Source organism: Plasmodium brasilianum, chromosome 3, assembly GCF_023973825.1.
Source record: "Plasmodium brasilianum strain Bolivian I chromosome 3, whole genome shotgun sequence".
NCBI classification, from domain to species: domain Eukaryota; phylum Apicomplexa; class Aconoidasida; order Haemosporida; family Plasmodiidae; genus Plasmodium; species Plasmodium brasilianum.
Window position 1 is genome coordinate 830882 of NC_090116.1, and position 19070 is coordinate 849951.

The 19070-nt window shown below is 27.9% G+C and overlaps 5 protein-coding genes across 5 annotated transcripts; 4 read left to right on the forward strand and 1 right to left on the reverse strand.

Moving 5' to 3' along the window:
• Nucleotides 1-2567: 2567 nt before the first annotated feature.
• MKS88_000965 (uncharacterized protein) lies at nt 2568-3716 on the forward strand (the record flags this gene model as incomplete). The annotated part of the gene is made up of 3 exons (XM_067219613.1): nt 2568-2683; nt 2873-2984; nt 3393-3716. 3 exons carry the CDS (start codon nt 2568-2570, stop codon nt 3714-3716), a joined length of 552 nt encoding a protein of 183 aa, XP_067075331.1.
• Nucleotides 3717-5640: 1924 nt separating this feature from the next.
• On the forward strand, nt 5641-6234 carry MKS88_000966 (uncharacterized protein; the record flags this gene model as incomplete). Its single annotated transcript, XM_067219614.1, has 1 exon — nt 5641-6234. One exon carries the CDS (start codon nt 5641-5643, stop codon nt 6232-6234), a length of 594 nt encoding a protein of 197 aa, XP_067075332.1.
• Nucleotides 6235-7211: 977 nt separating this feature from the next.
• MKS88_000967 (uncharacterized protein) lies at nt 7212-8273 on the reverse strand (the record flags this gene model as incomplete). The annotated part of the gene is made up of 4 exons (XM_067219615.1): nt 7212-7257; nt 7494-7768; nt 8053-8116; nt 8239-8273. The coding sequence occupies 4 exons, from the start codon at nt 8271-8273 to the stop codon at nt 7212-7214; spliced, it is 420 nt and encodes a 139-aa protein (XP_067075333.1).
• A 1822-nt stretch (nt 8274-10095) lies between these two features.
• On the forward strand, nt 10096-12140 carry MKS88_000968 (serine/threonine-protein kinase NEK4; the record flags this gene model as incomplete). The annotated part of the gene is made up of 6 exons (XM_067219617.1): nt 10096-10287; nt 10589-10682; nt 10790-10924; nt 11144-11421; nt 11651-11770; nt 12003-12140. 6 exons carry the CDS (start codon nt 10096-10098, stop codon nt 12138-12140), a joined length of 957 nt encoding a protein of 318 aa, XP_067075334.1.
• Nucleotides 12141-15209: 3069 nt separating this feature from the next.
• Nucleotides 15210-18638, forward strand: MKS88_000969 (actin-related protein ARP6; the record flags this gene model as incomplete). The annotated part of the gene is made up of 1 exon (XM_067219618.1): nt 15210-18638. One exon carries the CDS (start codon nt 15210-15212, stop codon nt 18636-18638), a length of 3429 nt encoding a protein of 1142 aa, XP_067075335.1.
• Nucleotides 18639-19070: the final 432 nt, after the last annotated feature.

Sequence of the window (19070 nt, forward strand, 5' to 3'; positions counted from 1 at the left end):
AACTGCTTCTATCGTTACTATAAGTTTCGCATTAAGCGCTAATTGCCATAAAGTAATTTTTATTTGGCGTGTAATTGGTCACTACAATGTTTCTATATTATATATAAAAGATAAATAAATATACATATATATATATATATATATATATATATATGTATACCTTCATATGTGTGTGTTCGAATTTAAACGCGAACTATTGTTGATGTTACGAAACAATTTTGTGTGATCCAGTGTAGGTCCACGTATGCACCTAGCAGAAACACACAATGAATAGTTGCCTGGTCAGGTAAAATATTTTTACAGCTATACATGTATATGTATATATAAATATATATTTATATATTCATATGTGCGTGCGTTTATTTTATTTATTTATTTTTTTTTTTAGATGGCCAATTAACCTTTTAATTATTCAAGAACGGTGCTTTAAAATGATATTAATTCTGAGTGGGGTATTTTAAAATAGTTCATTATTTATATTATGAATTATTTTAAAAGTTGCAGAAAAATTATACATACTTTGTCGAATTAAATATGCTTTAAAAAATTTTTTATTATTTCTTTCATTATTATTTCTTCCTGACTTGTTAATAAAATATATATATGTTCAAGTAGGGAATATTTATTTTTATTTATTTAAATTAAGAATGATAAAAATTACTTCTACTTCTAAATATAAATTTTAAGCAAAAAAAGGGTGTGCTGCATAATTTCTAATATACGAATAATAAAAAGAGAAATATAAAAAATAAAGTAAAAGTATAATTAAATTGTAAATTTAAGTATACTGTGGATTTGTAAAGTTAATTCATTAAAAAATTTGGACTCCTATAAATTCCAATCAATTTTGAGAACAGTTTCGTTTGTTTGTACTGAAGAGTAATGTATGTTTTTTTAACGACTCATAAACTTATGTTTTCATTTATTATTTTATATTTTTTTTTATTTTTTTTCAAATTGCTTGCTTCAAGGCTTCATAAGAAGAAAGATTCAGAGAAAAGAAGTCTATATTATAAGTAAAAATAAACTTAAAAAGTAATTGAATAACTTCAACAAAATTAATGTCGTCTTAACATTTGAGCCTACTCGTTTAGCAGTTCATTGAGAATTTTTTCAAAATGTGTATGTTGACTTTGGACACTATGTTTAATTTATTCTTCCTTACATTTATTTATTCATTCATTCGTTCGTTCGTTCGTTCGTTTATTCATTCATTCATTCATTCATTCATTCATTCATTTTTTTTTTTTTTTTAATGTGTAACATTTTTTAAAAGGATTAAAGCATCAATTATTTAAAACTTTTTTCCTCCTATATATTAACATATTACAATATTATTATTAAAATAAAATTATTTTATTTCTTAAAAATTTGTTTAATAGTAAAAATAACACTGTTTTTTTATAGCAAAGCCACAGCATGAAAATGTATGGAAATGTGTACAGCAAAAGAAATTAAATAAAAAGGAGAATTTTGGAAAATAGATGAAAAAAGGGAAAAAAAAAAAAGTCTGAACTGTTCTATTTCTACTATTAACAAAAATATATAGTGGAAGTATTTTGACGTAAACAATTGTTCAAATGAGCATACTCTATTTTAAAATCAAATGAAGTTGCTTAAGTTGCTTAATGCGGTGAAACAATTCCTGCTTTATTTTATTTTATTTTATTTATTTATTTTTTTTTTTGCATGCAAAAAAGCACAGAATAAAATACCTTAATAAAATGTTAAATGAAAAAAAAAAAAAAAAAAGTGGTCTGACAACCTCCAGTATAATAAAATATTTTACGGAGTGTCTACTCTTATATCAGTTTATTTTTTTTTTTGTTTAAGAGGTGCACGTAAAAAACTTTGGGAGCTTTCAAATGACATTAAAAATAAGAAAACGAAAAAGCAAAAAAACACGACAAAACAAGACAAAACAGGACAAAACAGGACAAAACAAAACAAAATTATTTTCTTCATTTGCATATTTAAGTTGTAATTTTTTTAAGATTTAATAATTTTAATATATTTTGCTTCATACAATTGCATGGAAATATACGTGTATAACTTCCTTTTTTTTTGGAAATTACAAACTGATATGGTAAATGTGTAAATAAGACTGAAATGTAGAAGTACGATTCGGTTATTTCTTTTGAATATATATAGTACATTAAGTATTTTTCATAATATGCACTTATGTACATATATATGTCTATATGTATATTTATTTATCTGCTTATTAATTCAGAAATTTTTTTTCTTGAATTTTTTTTTTTTTTTTCATTTTTACCTTGCTTGTACATAAACTATTATTGATAGCTGTATGTTTTACCAATTTGGTTATGTAATTAATATTGTGATATATTCCAAATATTTTTTTGTCATCTGGAATTTTTATTTAATTATTTTTTCTTTAAGTTGAGTTAAAAATGAACCATATTTAAATAGGAAACAAAGAATTATACATGAGTATGTGCATACGTATGTAGTATATATATATACGTACATGTATATATGCACATTTGAATATGTAAATATATGTACTTAAAAAATACTCCCATTAGTCACTTTTGTACCAAAATATGGAGGCAATAAAAATTCTGTATCTTCATATATATGAAGATGTGAAAACAAACAAAATTCGAAAGTTGTTAGAAGATGAATATGGAAAAGACAACGTAATATCGTCTAAAGATAAGTCTAAGGCATTGGATATATTCATTTTAATTTTTATATATGTTTTGTGTATGTGTTGTATTGTTTTTGTATTTTACATCTTAAGTAGAACAACTGAATATGCATACATATTAATACTTCCTGGTGTCCTTTTTACAATGACTGTTTTTTTCATTGGATCAATAATCATATATGAGGTGCTTTATCGTAGGTGTTTAAAAAAAGCTAATAAGTTGTTTGAGAAATATAAGCCTAATGTGATTGTTGCTTATCAGTTTGGGTGCATTTTAGCTATGCACCTGACAGGACCAAGAGTGCCCATGGTACTTAAATTAAAAAGAAAGCGGTGTATATGTATACATACATATGCGTACATACATATACATATATATACTTACATATACATATATATACATACATATACATATATATACATACATATACATACATATACATATATATACATATATATACATATACATATGTATACACAATATCAAGAAGAGCCAATAAGTACGAATATCATAAGTGAATGTAAATTGTGCCCTGTTTAATATGAAAGATGTTGTTACGTGCATATTATTTAAAGTTTAATAAATAACAAACGATATTCCTTTTTTTTCTCTTTTATTTTGTCCTTTACTTTGTCCTATGCTTCCTCCTTTGCGTTAATTTTCATTCTACCCTTTTTCCCAATTCGTTTAAACAACTTTTCGGTTTCAACTTTTCAGCTGCTAATATCGCCAGTTCAGGAAAATTTATTTTCAAAAAGAATACGAAATGAAGTAAACATATCTGATTTCCCTTACATAATATTTGTTCACTCAACTACGGACCGAAAAAGAAATTTGAGTAAATCTTTAGATTTAATTGAATCGTTAGATAAACGAAAGTATAGGGTTGAAATAGTAAATGATGACTTTGGCTTAGAATTAATAAGCAACTCGGATTACAAAAATTGGGTTGATGAAGTTTATGCTCAGACTAAAGGGGATTTAAAACGAGCATCAAAAAGTGGTAGTACCATTGACGAGTCTTTGTTCGCAAATGCATAGTTCGCCTGTACGCGCAAAAGTATATAGTGCAATAAAAATGTGGTTACTTCCTTTTAAGGGTCGTGAGATGAAGTTTTGAATAATTTTCGAGACAGCTAGCAGCTTAATGTTTGGACATCCATTCTCTCACCATTCACTCGTGTATTTGTTTGTTTGTGTCCTTTGTGTGCCCAATTGCTTATTCATATGTGCGTACCTGTTCATACATCTCCTTGCCTTATGAATCCCTTATCTCTGTTTTTACCTCTGTTTTTATGCCTATGATGATATATATCAAAGGAGCAAAGTAGGGCAACGAAATGATGAAGAGACAAAAAATAAACATTATTATTTTATTTTTTTTCCTTTTCTTTTTTTTGTTTTTAACTTCCAAAAAATTGCGAAGAAATAATTTTAAAATTGATTAATCATTGCTTAAGCTCGTTTCACATATGTATGCATTCGCATGTTCATACACACTTACATGTGCATTACTTTTTTTTCTTTTTTAAAATTTTACAACACCATTTTTGAAATTTAAAATAGGAATTGTACACACTGTCTAATAGATTGTGTTCATTTTGTTCTAAAGAAATAAAGTCCGCACTAATGGGATGAAGAAAAAAAAAAAAAAATTATACTATTCACTAGCAATATGTAAAATGTACAATTTATCCAATTTACAGTTTGCTTTTTTTTTTTTTTTTTTTTTTTTTTTTAATTATTAAAAATGACATTTAATTGGTTTATACAAATAAAAGCTTCTATATTTGCCTCTTTAATTTTTTGAATAATTATTTCTTCATTACTGCGAATAAGCATAAGCCAATTTTATGCAGTTAATTTTAAAAAGTTGTGTGCTGCGCAGGAACATAGATACGATATATCTGAGCCTGCTTTAATATTGCGCACAAAAACATAATTCATTTATTACTATTTTTATTATTTTAACTATAAAGAGGTATATAATAGTGTTTAATAGTTGTATAAATTTTACAGCAAGGTAACATAGTACACATAGGTGTTCCTAAAATTATAGCTTTTTATATATTATTTGTGTCAGAAATGGAAAGAAATGATTTGTTCATATTACGAAAAAGAAAAACGCCAAATTGAATGAAAAAATTTTCCATTCACGTGAAATTAGTAAAAATAGAGGATATGACTAAAATGGGAGAACGGGGCACACAACATTGTGCATACAATTTAATGCGTATATGTATATATTTTCAGTAATATATATATATATATATATATGTATGTATGTATATATGTATGTATATATGTATGTATATATGTATGTATATATGTATGTATATATGTATGTATATATGTATGTATATATGTATGTATATATGTATGTATGTATATATGTATGTATGTATATATGTATGTATATATGTATGTATATATGTATGTATGTATGTACCTGACTCATTTTCATTATATAATTACGCAAACGAGAGTATACTGTTGGGGAGTAGGACCGTAGATCGCTGTGCAACGATAAAACGTTTCTTCATCTCGTACTCTTACTCTTACCCCTTCTCATATTCACATAATGTTTTTTAAATTTAACCCATGCTAATTTTAGTTTCCTAAAAGTATATCTTTCCTTCCTTTACCATTCCAGTTCTTTTAATATCGAATATTTTTTTTTTTTTTTTTTTTTAATTTCACATTTTTGCTATATATTAAGAGTAAATTTATAATGTATACCTGTATAGCAATTATATTTATGCAAAAAAGAATGAAGTAAAATAAAGCAAAAGAAAAATATGGTAGAATAAGGCAAAATCTAGCAGAAAAAAGAAAATAGAGAAAAATAAAGCAGACTATAGCATAATTTAGCTAAATAAACAAAATAAAGTGGTACTGCGCAGGATAAAAAGATATAATTTTTTTTTTTTTTTTTTTTTTTTTTTCTTTTTCAACTAACTTCGAAATGGTTGAGATAAGATTAAAAACGCAGAACTCAAGTTGCGAGTTTAACTTAGACTTTAATGAGGTCAAACTGCCAAATGATTTAAATATTTTAAAAGATTTAGAAAAAGAAGTGGAAAATTCTATTTATTATCTTAAAAGATCTAATGAGGAAATAAAAAAATATGATCCCGAAGGCAAGGATAACGATTTGTTCTTAGCATTAAATGAAAATAAATTTGCCTTGAGTAGAAAAGAAGAAAGGCTCAAGTTAATAAAAAGCAAAATACAGAATTTAGAATGTACAAAAGATAATTCTAGTGATATAAAAAACAGTTTACTAAGTAGTAACCCTTTAAAAAGATTAAATGAAGAATCAGATACATCTGAGCTTTACGAAAATGAGCATGACAAGGATGAGAAAAATAGTACTTCAGAGAAGGATAATATACAAGCAGATCATTTAAACGTTAACAAGGTAAGCAATCCAAATAGGCATCAAAATAAGGACTTCCCTAATGATAAGGATTATAACAGTGTAACAGTCCAGTGTACTGGGGGGGAAGAGGTGCAAGGGGCCAAAACTGTTGTAGAGGAAAGTGGTATATACTTGTAGAAAATGTAACAGGGTGTACCCATGTGCATGCACGCATACGTATGCACATATAAATATATATCTATATGTGTGCATAATTGCGATGTTTACGGTATACCCCCTCTGTGCGCACTGTGTACAAAGCAGTCTGCATTGAATCTCGGTTTTTATATTTATTTAAATAAATAAATAAATAAATAAATAAATATATATATAATATATATATATATATATATATATATATATGTATATTCAAATTGCACTGCAATATTTCCATCCTCCTTTTTATAAAAGACAATGCGTATAAGATATTTCCCTTCGAACTGTAAGAAACCTGCATTTGTGTGGAGCCTTTTTTTTTATTTTAGTATAATACCATATATAAAACATTTTTCTCGTATAGTAAGCTAATTTTGTATATCCCTTCAATATAAAATGAGCTGTTGGGAGGTTGTGACAATTACTCTTTACATGATGAATACAGGCAGTTATCTTTCCAGTGCTCCGGGTTATTCAACAATCGACATGTTCCGTTACGATGCACTGTACTGTGCTATTTTTGCTTTTGCATTTATGTTTGCATTTTCGTTTGCATTTATGTCTGCTTTTTCATTTGCATTTATGTGTGCATTTTCGTTTGCATTTTCGTTTGCATTTTCGTTTGCATTTTCGTTTGCATTTTCGTTTGCATTTTCGTTTGCATTTTCGTTTGCATTTATGTTTGCATTTTCATTTGCATTTATGTGTGCATTTTCGTTTGCATTTTTTTTTTTTTTTTTTTTTAATTAATACATCCCTTTTACTTCAAAAGGAGTCGAAATGATTTTCCAAAATTTTTGAGTTACAAAAGTTTGCCATTTAAAACATGACATCGAAAAACATTGTTAAGAAAGTGTATGATATATAACATTGCAAAAAAAAGTATAACACTTCAAATGCTAAAACGAAGGAAAAGAAAAAAGCAAAAACACCACTTGTCATCGTTGCAAGGATTAATTTCATGAGTTCCCCGAAAACGCAGAAGGCCATAAGCGGTCGGACAGCCTGAAAAAAAAAAAAAAAAAAAAAAAAATATGAACACACATACAAACACATACCCATGTATATATATATATATATATATATATATATTATATATATATATATATATGTATACACGTAAGGTCATATGTACATATTTACATGAACTGTTCAGAACGTGCGCGAAAACGGATGTACACGTGTGGCTCATTTTTATGTACACACATGATTACACATATTAGTGCAAACATTTTGCTCACTTTAAGAGCATTATGCATAAAACCTGAAAGGTAGTTCTGGCCATGTAAATAAAAAAAAATCGATAGCTTAGAATATATTTGATGGCAAATTTGGACATATCGACAATGTTGACATAATGATTTAAGGATGGTAAACTTTTAACTAAATTTAAGGGTGTTATATCCTTTTTTATTCTTTCATTGTAATATCTGTAAGAGTCCTTTTTATCATCTATAATTGATTTGTCCATTTTTTTGGATGTCATATGATATCTCCTCGATAGGCAGCTTAAGACCTACGTCCAAATGGGTTTGAGGAAATGAAAAAGGTTAACAGACTATGGTTGAAAAATCCATGCACGGGCATACATACATATGCATACATACATATATATATATATATATATATATATATATATATGTGTACGCATTCACGTACGTACGTATGTATCACGTGGGTATGTGCGCGTGTATGCATTCACGTATGAAGGTATATATCAACCGAATAAACCCTTTTACTCATTTATTTATTTTATTTTATTTTTTTTTTTTGACATTCTTGAAATGCGCTTTTTCTCACAGATGAATAGCATTTGTAGGTATCCAAAAAGTAAAGATTGCTCCTCCATATATATGGGCTAACCCTAAAGTTTAATTGTAAAAGAAGGGAAAGAATGGTAAAATAAAATAAAGTAAAACAAATTATTGATGAGGGACGGGAGAGGGGGGAGATTTGCATTATCCTTGTCATTTCATTTTTATATACCCTTCAGTTAATTTTCCGAAAACCTTTCCACTCATTTTGCTGTTGAATTTAAGGAGTTTTTCATGTTACACGTTTATCCTCTCGTACATCCGCTTGTTTATCAATTTACACTTTTTTAATATAATTCTTTTATTTTATAACATACAAGAAAAAAAAAAAAAAAAAAAATAATATATACCGAAATTTATAATTCATAAAAAAAGGTGTACATAATATATATATGTATTATTTACGTATGTATATTTGCTGTGCACATTATTTATAACAAATGCGTAACGCTAAATTTATCAGATGAAGTATCTTCTTGATTTGGGTCAAAGTTATCCTCTATGTGCAAATGCACAATTTAAAAAAAAAGATACGTTCGTTCGAAATAGATTTATATTAACATAAAAATGAACAGAAATATTGCAATATAAAAATGATTCAATAAAAAGAAAAAAAGAAAAAAAAAGAAAAAAAAAAGGAAAAAAAAAAGGAAAAACCAAATAGCAAAAGGTAGTACCAAAGGGCATTATCAAACGGAATTGCCAAACGGAATTGCCAAACGGAAATACCAAAAACGTCTTATATGAACGACGTAATACCATCCCTTTTTAAGCCCTCAAAAAATAATACGTAAATAAAAGCTTTAAAGGGTTGTATAATATAATAATAACTACAGCATCCAAAAATTTAAAAACGTTAAATCGTTAACTCCAAAAATGAAGTAGAGAAGTAGAGAAGTAGAGAAGTAGAGAAGTAGAGAAGTGAAGAAGTGAAGAAATGAAGAAATGAAGAAATTAAGAAAGGAAGAAATGAAGAAAGGAAAAAAAAAAAAAAAAAAAAAAAAAAAGTTCAAAAATTGAAAGGCAATTTTTATTAGTATATACACCTGAACAAACACAAGGACAAAATACCTGTTTTGTTGAACTGCAAAAAAAAAAAAAAAAAAAAAAAAAAATGGAAAAAACGGCAAAAATGGAAAAAATGACGAATAGCGAATAACAAATAATGAATAATGAATAATGACAAAAGGACAGAAGATGCAAAGGAGCTAATAAAATGGAATAAAAAAAAAAAAAAAAAATAAATAAGACGATACAAATAAGCTAGTTATAATAAAAGAACAACTAATGAATGCAAGTAAAAATCAATACAACATTTTAGAAGGAACGAATGAGGGTTCTTAATATGTTAATGAATAAGTGAATATATATATATATATATATATATATATAAACACACATATATATACACATATATATACACATATACATGTGTATATATATATACACATATATGTACGTTTGTATGTATTTGTACATATGTATGTATACACACGTGTGCTTTTATTGACGCTCGTTTTTCCTTTCTTCTAACTTGGATTTTTTGCCCCATCTGAATGAACGTCATTATAGATCAGTTGGACATTTCGCTAATATTAAATCTTTTTCCATTTATGTAAAAATTTTCACTACTTTATAAGGAAAAAAGATAAAATAAAAAAAATGAAAACAAAATAAACATACAAAAAAAGATACATACATACGTACATATATACATACATACATACGCAGATAAACGGATAAACAAATAGATAAATAAAAGAACAAGTCTTTTCCCTCATCATTCTCTTAATTTTTTTTTTTTTGTAAAATATACACACACACATTAATATCATTCCAAATGGACAAATATGAAAAAATACGGGATATAGGAAAAGGAAACTATGGGAATACAATACTCGTTAGGGACAAAAAAAATGATCAGTAATATTTTTTCTCTTTGCAGAAATAAAGAAAAAAAAAAAAATAAAATAAATAAATTAATTAAACACAACAAAATGACAAAACAACAAAATGACAAAACAACAAAATGACAAAACAACAAAATGACAAAACAACAAAACGACAAAACAACAAAACGACAAAACAACAAAACGACAAAACAACAAAACGACAAAACAACAAAACGACAAAACAACAAAACGACAAAACAACAAAATGGAATGTTTTTTTTTTTTTTATTATAAAGTTATGTAATGAAAATAATAAACATCTCCCAGATGTCCCAAAAGGAAAAAAGGCAGTGTTTGAAGGAAGTTGAAGTATATTGGAAAATACATTTTACGGGAAAAGATAAAAATATGCACATGTGAACACATGAACACATACATGCATACATAAACGCATATATATAAATTCATATATACAAGTGCACATATACTTAAGTGTGTATATATATAAGTCCATATATATATATATTTTTGTGTGTGCGCGTATGTACGTGGTTGTACGCATGCGTGTGAGCATGTTTACGTGCTGATATATGCGGCCTTTTTCTATTCGCGTTCTTATGCATCTTGCAGCTACTATCAAAACTAAACCACCCGTTTATAGTAAAGTATATAGAAAGCTACATAGAGGGAGATACACTCCGAATTGTTATGAAATATTGTAAAGGTGAACAAATCTATAAATGAAAAAAGGACATATAAACCTAATTTTAGTTAAGAAAAATAATAAAATCTTCATTTTATGTTTTTAATTGTTTCTAATGATATATGAAGGTGGAGACCTATACCACTATATTCAAAATAAGAAGAAACAAAATACACCTATAAAAGAAAAGCGTATATTAATTTGGTTCACTCAAATTCTAACCGCTTTAAAATTTCTTCACTCAAACCATATTTTGCACCGAGGTTAATATGCACTACTCTTCCCTGATCAGAAATGAGGAGGGGGAAAAAAGAGGCTCCGATTAGTAGCGCAAATGCGACGCATGCATGCAAATACACATACATATATACATGAATATGTACATATAGACGTGCATATACCCGCACATATGTATATATGTACATATAGACATGTCTATACACACGTGTGCGAGTATTTGTTTGGATGCTTTTTACCGGCAGATATGAAGTCGCTGAACATTTTAATAGACAGCGACAAGAGAGTACGACTGTGCGATTTTGGAATTTCGAAGGTTTTAGAAAATACCTTAGATTATGCCAATACGTTAATAGGTACCCCTTATTATTTAAGCCCAGAATTATGTAAAGACAAAAAATATAGCTGGCCTTCAGATGTATGGGCTACTGGTTGTCTCATTTATGAGTTAGCCACGTTCAGAACTCCTTTCCATTCGACCAAAGGGATTCAACAGTTGTGCTACAACATAAGATATGCCCCGGTACGTGCCATAACGCGTGTCTGTGGATGTACGCCCATACGTACATATACATATACATACAAACGTACATACAAATACATATCTTGGTATAATAGTCCGGCGGGAAACTTTTGGGAGACGTGAACATGTGTACCCACTTTTGCTCTCTCTCTGGTTTAAATTCTTCTTTTTTTTTTTTTCCTTTTTTTTTCCTTTTGTTTTTTTCTTTTTTCGAATATACCCTTTGCAGATACCCGATTTGCCAAATATATACTCGAAAGAACTCAATAACATTTACAAGAGTATGCTAATAAGAGAGCCAAATTACAGAGCCACCGTTCAGCAATTATTAGTTTCTGACATTGTTCAGGTAAAACATTATAACGTCCCATAAAAAGGAAAAGGAAAAAAAAAAAAAAAAAAAAAAGGAAGAAAGAAAGAAAGAAAAAGAAAGAAACTTATATGTATAAAAATAAATTCATTTTTGCAAAAAGGTATACTCAGTAGTACCGATAAGTAGAAACCTCTTATATCAAAAATTTGTTTCTTGTTCCCAAAAAAAAAAAAAAACAAATTCTTAAATCGCTTAGAGACAACTAAAGATATTAATTGAAGAGAAAATAAGAGAAAAACAAAGCATGAAAAAGCCGTTAAAAGAAAAGCCCGCAATGGACAATGACAACTCGGGAGCAAACGAACAGGAAGTTAAAACACTACTACTAGATGTTATAGACACGTAACATAATAGTTAGTGAAAATGTGAACAGCAAAATTAATTGCACATTATCCTGTGTGAGTAAATGTACGCGCATATATGCATATGTGTACATATGTATATATATGCACGTATATATGTATATATGCATACGCGTAACACAATCAATTTTTATGTACAGCTGAGGATTACACGGATCATATTGAGGGTTAATAGCATTATTGCAAAAATAATAATTTTACAAGTGTCCTAATTTGAGAGACACTTTTTTTTTTTTTTTTTTTTTTTTTTTTTTTTTGCCCTCTCCCCTTTTTTATTATATGATCTGTTTGCTGCGTATTTTTACATTTCACTATTCGGTTATTCTCTACATTTATTTTTCTTTTCTTGTTATTTTTTTCATCATTCTTTTTTTGTAAATACCATTTTGAATTTTTATATGAGTTAATAAAATGCATGTGTAATATCGTGTGTGCACATTGTATGTTACAGTGTGTATATATGTATGTATTTTTTTTTTAAATATCAACTGCGATTGCAACTGCGACTGCTTAGCATAAGCGTTGGTGTTAGAATTTACTTTCATTTAATTATAAAGTATTTAAGATTGTTCGACTAAGTGCACATAATAACAAATCTGCAAAAAGGATAATTTTTTTTTTTTTTTTTTTTTTAACAAAAAATGAATTCCCTACCATATATTTTTTGTTTATTAATTTGTTAAAATAGATATGTACGTGTTCAGAATTTTTATTTTGCTTTTAAACCAATGTTTTAAAACAAGATGGTATGTTATGATTTTAAGCAAAATATATTTCTACAAATAAGTTAAAAAAAAAAAAAAAAAAAAAAAAAAAAATACATTGTCTTAATTTGTCCTTTTTTTCATACTTACTACATATCTGTTACTGAAGTTATAATGAAGACAATGTGTAATTGGATGTTCAGTATATGAAAGCACCATACGTATTTGGTTGTACATGCTTACATATATATTTTTGGATTTGCTATTATCCAAGTCCTGTTTGACTGTATATGCGTAGTATACCTCCGCCCATGTTATATATGCCATATTTTAAGAAATATAGAGTATAAACAAAATGGTAATGCGCCTTTTTAATTTTTTAGGGTGCGCATGATTTCGTAGCCCTCACATAATGTTATTTGTTCACGTATACATATGTATATTTGTGCATATATATATATGTATATATATATATATGTATTTCTTCTTTTTCTATTTACAGCGAGCAAAAGACATCTTCCTAGAGCGTCCTTTTTTAAAGCACATGATTATTTTCTTTATGTGTTATGCTTGTTATAATGTTGTCGTTAACTAGTTCTAGCTATTATTCGGTAAGAAAATGCATACATTCGAAAATGCTGTGTACGAAAGAAGAGCTATATCAACTTCAACTAAATTAAGAAGAATTATTATATTGGATTTAATTGTACCAAATTATATTACATTGTATTACATTATATTTAATTTTTTTTTTTTTTTTTCCCCGTTTTATATATTTTTACCATAAAAGCGATGTGTAATGCCTATTTTTTGATGACATATTTTTTATTTTATTTTATTTCCATTTTAATAGCAATGTTATGTACATGTAATAATATTACAGAAAATTTCATATATGTAAATACATATACAAATACATATACAAATACATATACAAATACAAATACAAATACATATACAAATACAAATACATATACAAATACAAATACATATACAAATACAAATACATATACATTTGTATTCACGCATGTATATAAAATTTGCGTACGTGAAAAGGTTATGCACATTTATTCTATACATAAAAAATCTCATCTTGCGCTCATACCCTTTTTTCGGTAGAAAACATACCCTATATAATATTAAGCCCCTGCGACTAAAACTGTTTTTTAATTTTGTTTTTTGTAGTCATATATGCATATATGTATATATATATATATATATATATATATATACGTACATACATAAAACTTTCATATAATACATGCATATAATACGTACATATAATACGTACACATAATACGTACATATAATACATGCATATAATAAGTACATATAATACGTACATATAATACGTACATATAATACGTACATATAATATATTTATTACGTTTATATGCGAATGTAAAAAACTCAACGCAGAAGGCAGAGCAAAAAACATATCCTCAAAAAAAAACAAAAAAAAAAATGGACTATTAATAAAATTATACAAATGATAAAGTAATTTAACTGGGTGCGTGCATTTTTATTATGAAGAATTACATGCCCTCTAGGTATCCGCAGTTCTATCATTTTGGAATAAATACTACTTTTTTAAATTTATATTTTTTTATTTCCAGAATTTTAAAATATTTGTCAAATATCGCTACAGGCACAGAAATTCTAAAGTTGTAACGGTAGTACATGGTAGGATTACTACATTTTGTTTGGTTAATAAAAGAGAAAAAAAAAGAAAAATATACATACATACAAATATACGTACATATATTTATTATGTACACGCATGTATGTTACATAAGTATATACATTTATATATACATTTATATATACATTTATATTTACATTTATATATACATTAATATATACATTTATATGTACATTTATATATACATTTATATGTACATTTATACATATATGTATATATATCTACACATACTTATGTTCAAAATGGCATAAGAAAAATGGTAGTTCCTTTTTTTTAAACGTGAAACTGCGAAATAAATGTGAGGGTAAAAAACCATATTTTTTTTAGAGTAGAGAATTACGTTATGGCAAACAGAAAAAAATTAAAAGAGAAAAGAAAAAGTCTTAACCCAAATTATAACAAAACGAATAAAGAAAAGGAAGGTTATATTATATATGTTGTTCATTAGCTAGCTTTTTTTTTTTTTCAACTAGCCAAATAGTTGTTTTTTATTTGAATGTTGGCACCTTATTAGTGTATAAACAAAAAAAAAAAAAAAAAAAAAAAAAAAAAAAAAAAAAAAAAAAAAAAAAAAAAAAAAAGAAAAAGAAAAGAAGTATAGGTGTAGGAATTGGCATAATAACTGCAGTAATCGTAATAACCTGAACATGTCAGCTCCCGTAAATATAGATATACCTAAATTAATTCTAGACAATGGAGGAGGGCTGATAAAAGGTGGAATACTTCCTAGTTATTCCCAACTAAATGATGCATTGTTTGATGAAATTGAACCCAAATTTATTGTGCCAAATTGTGTAGGTCAAATCAGAAAAAAAAATATATTTCATATAAGTGATAGTTGTTATAGTATATGCGAATATTTTTGTCATCGACCACATGTAGATGGGTTATTATTGGATTTAGAAATGCAAACAAAAATATGGGAAAAAATCTTTTCATGTAAACAAACCATTGGATATAAAATAAATGATATGGCTATATGTATTACTGAATCATATTTGACACCTGCATACATAAGACAAGGTGTTATAGAATTGTTGTTTGAATATTTTAATTTTGATCAAATAGTTATAGTTTCTTCACAGACAATGCTACCATTTTCATATATTGGTTTAAATTTAGGTCAATATGATATTTTGAATCCTCCAATTTTTAATAATGATTCATATGTAATAAAAAAAAAATACATAACGAAAAGGAGGAGAACAGGGGAAAAGACAAATAAACCTAATGTACCGAAAAGAAGTCTTACTCCAAGGAATAGTGCAAAGGAGGAGGAGGAGCAGCAGGAGCAGCAAATGAAGGAGCAGCACGAGGAAGAGGTGGAAGAAGAAGAGGAAGATTACTTAGGAATGGATACCAATTCAGGTAGAGGTTATAATCTCCTCAAGATGGAAAGTAAAAAATCGATGGAGGGGACTAATGAATGGGAAGCCATGGATGAAATGAACAAAAGTGAGTTAAATGGGTATGAGGTGGAAAGAGAAGCGAGTAGAGAAACTAGCCGTGAAAAAACAAGAAGGGGGAATAGTCAAATGAGCAGAGAAATTAGTTGTGAAGGAAACAAAAGGGGGAACGACCAAATGAGATACGAAACGAGTTATGATATGAGTTACGATACTAGTGAATGTAATGGGGAAGAAAACAAAATGGTACAGTACAACGACAACAGTCAGAATATTAACAATAGTGTATTAACAAATAGACATATTTTTATAAAAAACATAGAATGCTATAATAAGTATACTTATAAAGTGTACATGAACAAAATGTATCACGGGGAGAATTGGCAAGAATATTATTTTAATTCCTTTTTTAATATGAACAGTGTTCATAATTCTGAACAAAGTAATACACTGAATAGTTTTGTAAATAATGTATACTCAGACAGAAGTAAAATAATAAAAGGTGGAACTTACCTACCTATAAGTAATAACAAAATAAATATTGTAAAAAGGTTATGTAGTAATAATTATATAGGAAATAATTTCTTAAATCAAGATCCTAATTTTTTATTACCTGATAAAATCGATTTATATAGAACCTATTATGATATAAATTTTAAAGATATAAATATGTTTAAAGAGTATTATAATAATAATTATATAAACAATTTTTATAATAATATTATAAATGGCAATTATAATTTATCCTTGAGAAATCCTTGTGCTTTATACATTGATGTAGGTTATTCACATACATATATATTACCATATATTGAATATAAACTAATAGAGTATGCCACATTGAGAACAAAGGTTTCTGCATCTATTTTAAATACATATTTAAAAAATACATTATCATATAAGCATGTAAATTTAGAACACAATGAACTACTAGTTGAAAATATTAAAGAAAGGGCATGCTACGTATCATTAGACTATGTAAAGGATTTACAAAATGAAAAGAAGCGATTAGAAGAAATAAAAAAACAAAGAATTAAGGATAAACTTAATATGAGAAAAGAAATACTAATGAAACAGTTAGAGCAGGAAAAAAATGATAATTCAAAAAAAGTTTCCTTCAAGGGAAGGGATGAATACTTGCAGATACCTCCTGTGAATGACTTTAGCAGGAGGAGTGGTCGTGACTGTGGTGAGAATGATTTGGAAAAAAGAAAAGAAAAGAACAACTCCCATAAGGAGTGTAATAGTTATAGTAGTAACAGCAACAGCAACAGCAACAGCAGTAGTGGTAGCGATAGAGATAGTGATAGGGGCAGAGATAGGGGCAGTGATAGGGGCAGTGATAGGGGCAGTGATAGGGGCAGAGATAGGGGCAGAGATAGGGGCAGAGATAGGGGCAGCAATGATAGGGGCAGTAATGATAGGGGCAGTAATGATAGGGGCAGTAATAAAGGCATTTATAGGGACAGTGTAAGTGGAAGTAGTAGCAGTGGTAGCGGTAGAGGCAGCAATAATAGTGGCAGAAGTGGCGGAGGTAAGAAGGATGGATCGGTGGAGAAAGGGGGAAATCGTGGTACAGTAACGCATAATTCAGTAAAGAATCAGATGATAGATAAGTATTCTGAGAAGGGAAGAAATAAAGGTAAAAGAACAACAGAGATGTTAATGGGAGGAAAATCAGAGGATATGTTTCTAAATGGTAGGGATAATAATGGCGAGTTCACAAATGAAAACCTAAACTCTCCAAGTAACAGTAGCTATGTTAACTTCGGGGTAGAACAGGACACATGTAATATGGTAAAAAATGAAAAAGATGAAGCAGAGTATACAAACAAGTATATCAGTAACAGTTGTAGTAACAACTGCAGCAGTAATGACTGCAGCAGTAATGACTGCAGCAGTAACAACCGTAGTGGTAACAACTGCAGTAGTAACAACCGTAGTGGTAACAACTGCAGCAGTAACAACCGTAGTGGTAACGACTGCAGCAGTAACAACCGTAGTGGTAATAACGTAAGGGACGAGGAAAGGGAACAAATGAAAAAGAATAATAAGAAAAAAACGCACAAAATGACAGAGCAACATTTATTATATAAATACAAATTGCTTGACTACAATAATGCGACGAAGAGAGAAATAAATGAAGTGTTTGATACCCTTAGAGAAAATTGTACGAACGATTGTATTTATTTAGAGTCTGATTATGATTACAAGCAAGAATTTTCAAATTTTAAAGATGACAATATTTTTATTAATGATTTAAATGTTAAAGGTGGAAATAAACAGAAAGAAGATATTATTAATTTAACGAATGAACGAATAGGGATACCTGAGGTTTTATTTAATCCTCAAGATATAAACTTAGAGCACTGTAGCATTGTCGAACTGATATATAGGTGTATATCATTACTACCAAAAGAAATTCAAAAATACTTTCTTTCTCAAATTTATATATCTGGTGGGTCAACAAAATTTAAAAATTTTAAGCATCGATTATATAAAGAGTTAAGAGCAATTTTCCCAACTGAATGGGAAATTAATATTTACTCACATAAGAACAGTTTGTATAGTAATTATATAGGAACATACGTTTGGTTAAGTGATCAGAATATTTATAATTATAATGTTATCACAAGGCAACAATATTTTAATCATGGGAAAAAAACATGAACGGGTTGGAAGTTTATATATATATATATATGTATATATGTATATATGTATATATATATATATATATATTTTTTTTTTTTTTTTTTTTTTTTTTGCCCTTACCATGTCCATGCACGCCGGAAAATTGCATCCTTTTGCCTATGTGTAAAATAGCTCACATGGATAAGCAGTTGTGCATTTCTGGCAAGCCCGGACAGTTTTAACTTTGCTGTCTGTGTGATATCCGCACGTGTATGCGCATATATATACGTATATGTGTGTATGTAGGTACATTTGCGCACACGTACATTCATTGCCTTTCCAGCACTACGCGAGTGTGGTATCTTGTTGTCATCCTATTCTCTTATTTTATCAATTTTTTTGTACTTTTGAGGAACCTTTTTTCATATATTAAATAAAAATATTTAATTATTATATGGTTAAAGATAGAAC